The 6,464-nt window shown below is 39.5% G+C and overlaps 1 protein-coding gene across 1 annotated transcript in view; it reads right to left on the reverse strand.

Moving 5' to 3' along the window:
• PRG4 (proteoglycan 4) overlaps positions 1-6,464 on the reverse strand; it is a 17,019-nt gene that overhangs the window by 6,978 nt on the left and 3,577 nt on the right. Inside the window, exons 4-6 of the mRNA XM_023510853.1 lie at positions 5,258-5,377; positions 2,635-2,784; positions 1-538 (exon numbers count right to left, since the gene is read on the reverse strand). Of these exons, the coding sequence (XP_023366621.1) occupies positions 1-538; positions 2,635-2,784; positions 5,258-5,377 (808 nt within the window). The remainder of the gene's footprint in view (positions 539-2,634; positions 2,785-5,257; positions 5,378-6,464) is intronic.

Here is a 6,464-nt window from a genome sequence, read left to right on the forward strand (position 1 = left end):
GTGGGTGCAGGCTCCTTGGTGGTTGTGGGTGCAGGCTCCTTGGGGGTAGTGGGTGCAGGCTTCTTGGTGGTGGTGGGTGCAGGCTCCTTGGGGGTGGTGGTAGCGGGGGCTTTGGTTGTAGTTTCAGCCTTGGGTGTAGGTTTCCCAGGCACTTGAGTTGTGGGTGCTAAATCTTTAGCAGATGTTTTCTCTGTATTGCGTGTCTCTTTAGCTGAAGTAGTCTCCTTTTTCGTGCTAGCTGAAGTTTGTTTATTTGTTATAGAAGTCTCTTTAGTTTCAGATGTTGTCTCTTTCTTGGCTGTCAAAGATGTCTCTTCAGATGCATCAGCATTAGGTGGAAGACTGGGTTTAGGATTTGTTGGTTTTGCTGTTGTACTCTTGGGAGATGTGGTAACTTTGTTGCTTTTAGTGGTAGGAGCATCAGGAGTTGGGGTGGGCTTGAAATCCTCATTGTCCAGACCACTTCCAGGTTCATCTACAGCTGGTGGTTCTGGGGGAGGTGTCTTTTTAGGAGTTCTTTTCTTCTTGTTGTCTTTTACTAAAGGGGAAAATATACATCTTGTTATTTTAATATATTTTTTTCCTTTAACAGTGACATAAAGGTCTCATCTTTATTATTGACTACTTGTGTGTTTCTAGGCAACCTTCTAGCCTCTAAATATATCTATCCTTTAGTTGATTGTGAATACGCAAGAGTGAATGCTTGGAGTGAATACTTAATCTATCTTATTGGGCTGAATGATGTACGAGATGACCAGAACGAGTTAAACCCTAAACAATTAATACATGGAAGTCATTGGCAATTTTGATATTAGCAAGATGATCAATAACACTAATTCATCTTTTTGTATAGTGTTCTTTACCCCTCACTTTCTCCACTCTTGTTCTTCACTGCCTAGGGCTCCTTCCTTCCTTCCTTCCAATGTCACCTAGTTGCACTGCACCAATTACCTTAGAGACCTCTTCAACCAGCATTGAGGAATCGGCCTCAGTCACACACACACCCCTACCCCCGGGTCCTTGCTGAGCCCTGTTCCCCTTTTCTTAGCTAAACGTGACAGTCCCTGGAGACATGGACAGGAAATTAGGCTGTCATGGCAGCAAAACCCAGGATTTCCCATAGTAGCTACCCTACAGAAGTACAAAGCCAAGGGGCACTTCCCTGAGATGAATTCCACTTAGCAAACATGTATTATTACACTTTCATTGTGTGCAAAGTTTTCTGGGACTCAAAGATTAAATATCTGGCTATTCAGCTAGAGAGACTGTTTCAGAGGAAAGTGCCCAGAAAATGAAGTTCTTCAGAACTCTATTATCCAAAATTCAGTATTTCCTGGAGAAACAAAATATACAGTATTTTAGAATTTGAAGAAATGATAAAGGGAAGAACAAAGGGAATCTCCTTTCAGGCAATAATAGCTTACTGTGTAGCACAGACTCTACTAGAGAAAAAGCAGTCAGATATAATTTACCAGGAAAATACTACGGAAGATCTGTACAATGTGGATAATAATTGCCTTTCATAGGGGTTTATGAGCATTTAGTGGATTAATATTTATAAAAACACTTAAGGCACTGTATAAGTGTTTATTAAATAAAATAAAAGAAGGCTGGGGAGGGGAATGAAAATTCAAGGAAGACAGAAGAAGAAAGAAAAATGGTAACAGGTGGAGAGGAATTGGAGCAGAACACTGTAAGTAACTAATCTCTGGTGGCAGCCTGCGCTTCCACAGTCACTGCCACAGCATGTTCTTTTGCTTGGCTTTCGAGAGTGTCTTCTCTGCTGTTTGTCATTAATTTCCTGTAGGAAGTATTCATTTGGAACTTTCTAAGATAAGTTTATAAAGCTTTAGGCCCTCCCCCCATACTTCGAGATATTCTCCCAACACACATTACTTTTAAATAGTCATTGTTAATACGGCATTGATATAGTCTTTGATCTTTATCAATGCTCAAACCTTTGGGTTTCTTCTGTAATTCTCTATTAGCAGCTGAATTTTTGGAAGACTTGACTTTCCGAATAGTTGAAGAGGAAGAGGAGGAGGAGGAGGAGGAGGAGGACTCTTGATTTTCAGAAACTGAATGTTCTATAAATCAAATAAAAAAGGTTGATCACACCAACAGTGATTTAAAACAAAAAAGAACCGCCAGTCTAAATGCAATAAGAAATACTGTTTATTAATCTATGAATATCTGTGTTCTGCTTTTATTTGATCAATGGTCCTTTTGTCAGTTAAAAACAAGGAACCTGAACTTAGTACAGATACTAACACTACAACTAGTATCTCTTTACTTTACCATAGCTGCCAAAATTTCTCATGGAATCTAATTATTCCACAAAGATAATGATGAGGTTGTTTTTATATTTGTTTTTTACAGATTTGTCCCTTCTGATTTTTGCTTTTTAAACCCAGACCCATGCTGGGTTTGGTAAATAAGAAAGACTGTAAATAACCAAGGGTTTACACTTTATTTTAAATTGTGACCTAAAGCAAAGTCAGAAAAAGTTAAAGTGTAATGAACTTTTCATGACTCCTAAGATTACCCTGTTTTCTTAGGTAATCTTAAGATTACCACCTACAGGTTATTTCAGCTAAGAAATAGCTCCTGTTTTTGCATCTGTCTTCTTCCTACCTTCTGTTATTTCCTCTGATTCTACAACTTTCTTAGTCTTCTTCTTGTCTGGTGATTTGGGTGAACGTTTGGTTGTTGATTTGATGTTTGGACGTGCTTCTGGAGGCCGAGGTGCAGTCTTTGAAGATGTTGGAGGTGTGGATTTATGCACTGAGGCCAAGCAAGACAGTTCAATTAACATCTTCGTTATACTCATCAGCAACCCTAACCTTGAAAAGCTCTGATGCATCGGCTTCAAGAATAGATGCTGGTGAAAGCCACTGCGGGTAAGTGCTAGTGCAACACTAAAGACTCCAAACCAATTCATTCCAAGGATGCACTGCTATAAAATGTTGGTCTTCAAATTGTTCAATCATGACAAGGAGAAAAATCTCAGGGGTCAGAAAGCCTGAATTCTAGTCCTAGATCTGTAAGTGTCTACCATTGTGACCTTGGGCAAATAGCCTAACTCCTCTCGAACTTCATTTTCCTATCTGCAAACTGAGATGTTTATTCAAGATGCTTTCTGAAGGTATCTGCCTGCCTAAAAAAAAAAAAAAAAAAACCAAACTTAATTCTTGAGCTTCATCCATTATACTACTCTTCTGTAATTATAAAAATCATCCTACATGTGGATGACAGGATGTTTATGCTCTTGAGAAGATATAATTACATTTCTCCTGTTTTCATATTCATTTAAATCAAATTCTGTGACTTTACCTTTCATTTATTTTTTGATTATAAAATTCTATATGAATATTTATTCTTGTGAGAATTTCACATGTTCATATTATCCTTTCCCTCAAGATATGGGCTACCCTTCCAAAGATAAACACCCGTTCACGATTTGGTGTGTATCTTTTTAACCTTTTATCTCCCTCACCCTGCCCCTTTTCATGTCTAGAAGAGAAGATCTACGGCAATTACGGATCATCAGAAACCAGAAGGAAAGAAGAGGGACTTCTGAAAGGTAAGAAAACAGAGACCACTGGGGATTCTCTGGTACAGAGGAATTGTGATGAATGCTGTTGCTCTCACCCAACGTCCCCTCAGAACTCTATTGCCCTGACTGCACGAGCTGACCACTGTACTTCTTTTTCCTCCAAGCTGACGAACCATCAAGGGTCTCAATCTGAGAAACAGCTCTGTCATGTACTTGCTAATGCTTTTGCGCAGAACAGTTAGTTAACCTCTTGTCCTCAGTTTTCTTCCCCACATTCAAGAGGCATTTAGATGGCTGTGGTTCCTTCAGTTCTCAAAAGGCTTTTTTAGGTAGATAGATGCCTGTAAGCCATGTTTATACTGAAACACCTAAATTGCGAGTCTCTAGTAGTTTTAAGAAAATATAAGTCTTGATGTTCCAGGTGGTTCCTTTATTAGGGGCTCTGATTATCTGGTGACTTCTATAAGTGAAATGGCCTGGCATGGCCTTCATCACTTTTTCCACGGGGTTCTGCCTGAACCTCAGTTACTCTGACCCAACACTTCACAGCATAAAGTATTATTTTTATGGACATGCTTTCTCGATGCTTCAGCACTCTCTAATCATCTTCTCTCCCCACCCATCCTCTGCCCAAAATAAATTCTTAGTTTTCTGTCACATAGCCAAAACAATTATCAGAATAATGAGTAAATATGTAACACTCATCATGGGGCCTTCCAAAAGCTGCAAGAATGTTGAACTCTGATGGGGTTTTTCTTTTCACCTGATTACCAGGGTGTTGTCTTCCTTCACTTGGGAATGCTTTCCAGTAAAAACATCTAGGTTAAGAAACATCCCTCAACTCTGCTGATTAAGTTTCCCACTGTTTTAAAGAAGCAGGAAGTGCAGCTTTGTTCAAATAAAATGATACAGTTATGCAACGCAGGCTTATTTTCACTTTTACCTCCACAGATATTCCCATTTTAACAAAGCAGAGTTTAAGAGCAAACATTTGATGGGGGAAAATAATTCATTATTTACACATATTTTTTAAATCTTTGTTTAGTAACACCTGGAGGGTTTTGTTAGCCTCTCAGAGTAAGTACTCTTTCAGGACCTTGTAACCAGAGAGGAGGGTGTTTACTGGGGACTGTCCCTCTCCTTCAACTGTCATGCACAGGCACTGAACAGAGTCTCCTGAAGCGCCTGGAGGGGTGGGAAGGAACCTATAACTGACGGACAGTTGACTTCTTAGTAGATTTGCCCATAAATTTAGCAGCTTAAATGAATTCATAAATATACTTGTTTAGAGAAACTAATTCTATCCATAAATATGTATTCAAACACCAAGACCAAAGGCACAGGTAGCCAAGAGGACAGCTGACTTTGTGAAATCGGCAAAAGTGAGACAAGGAATCATCAAGTGAGTTAGTTACTGTTGATTTAGCCTGAAATTGAACCACGTGGGAAGATAGAAGAGCACGTGTCCACTCAGCCCCTACCCTCTCCATGACTCCTTGTGCCTGGCTGAGCCAGGGGGTGTTCTTGTTGGAAGATATTTCTCTTCCATTCTTCTCCATGAAACAAAATCATTATGAGATAATCAATATGGTAGTAAAATCGAGACCTTAGGTGGACGGCATGTGAAACGTTATCAGTGGTGTGAGGACAGGTGCACAGACCCAGCTGTGCTGGGAGCTCGGTCAGTACTGTGAGGCTTACCTTCTTCACAGAAGCTCTCGTAGTCTGGGCAGCACTTGCCATACTTCTTACACTGGGCATCACAGTCACACTCCCTCCCTCTCTCAAAGGACTCAAAGCAGCGGCCTTTACAGGAAAGCTCTACCCGGAGCAAAAGAAATCATGAAACAGTACAGATTATTCCATATGAATCCATACGCACGTCCTCAGCAGCCATTTCCCATTTTAGGGCTGACTCGAGTTGCAAAGTGCATTTCTCACTCTTTATTTGGAATGTGGAACACATCCTCAATTAAAAATGGATGGTGTCCCAAATGCAGACAGCCCAAGTCAAGAAAGAAATGGTGACTTAGGGCAACTTTTCCTGTCCTTCACGGCTCCAAAAGACACCCCAATGCTGCTTGAGTCATTTATACATACAGACAATAGAAAATTGGGAAATGTCTGGATCGTGAAGTACCCTTCGTAAGAAATTTCTTCATCCTCTCCTCCTCACACCAATCTATGCTTTGTAATAGATTTATAGTAATTGAATGTTTGGATCTCATAAAGAGCTGGCTTAATATAAATGGGTTACTTTGGGGGCTTGACAGTTATTTACTACATGTAAGGCAGAGATCTTTATTGTGACAAACTAGGCAAGGTATAGAGAGGAACTATTTCAGCCAAGTCCCCTGCTGTGGAATATAGAAGAGAGATCTGCTCATTTCAGAGCAAGCCTTGGCTGGAGAGGTACCCAGTGACTCACCAAGGCCTGTTAGGAATAATTACCGTATCCAATACATAAATTATGCAGCAATGTATTTATCAGTTTCACAGCAAATTCTAAAGCAACTATAACTCTAAACAAGTTTAATTATAATTTCCATACATTGATTATGAAATGTCTCTGTGTTAACAAGAAAATGATCCATAATACCTTCAAGAGAAATACCATCCCTAATTTAAAATTCACACCTTTGGATTTTAACTAAAGCTCACCATTAAACTAATACTTGAAGAGCCTTTTTCAGGTAATTTAGAAACATCTTGCTATCAAAAGCAAAATCAAACAGTGGACAAGATTATTCTGTTCTCACCAATTCTTTTGATGAACCTATTACAAGGCTCCATCACCAAGTGATTTCATCTCTGATTTTAGTAAACAATTACCTATTACTAATTACTTAACGTCTCCTGAGTCACAGTGTTGTCTCTGTCTAAAACAAGACATTTTACTTCAATGAGT

Source organism: Otolemur garnettii, unplaced genomic scaffold (genome assembly GCF_000181295.1).
Source record: "Otolemur garnettii isolate 467f Iridium unplaced genomic scaffold, OtoGar3 scaffold00016, whole genome shotgun sequence".
NCBI classification, from domain to species: Eukaryota; Metazoa; Chordata; class Mammalia; order Primates; family Galagidae; genus Otolemur; species Otolemur garnettii.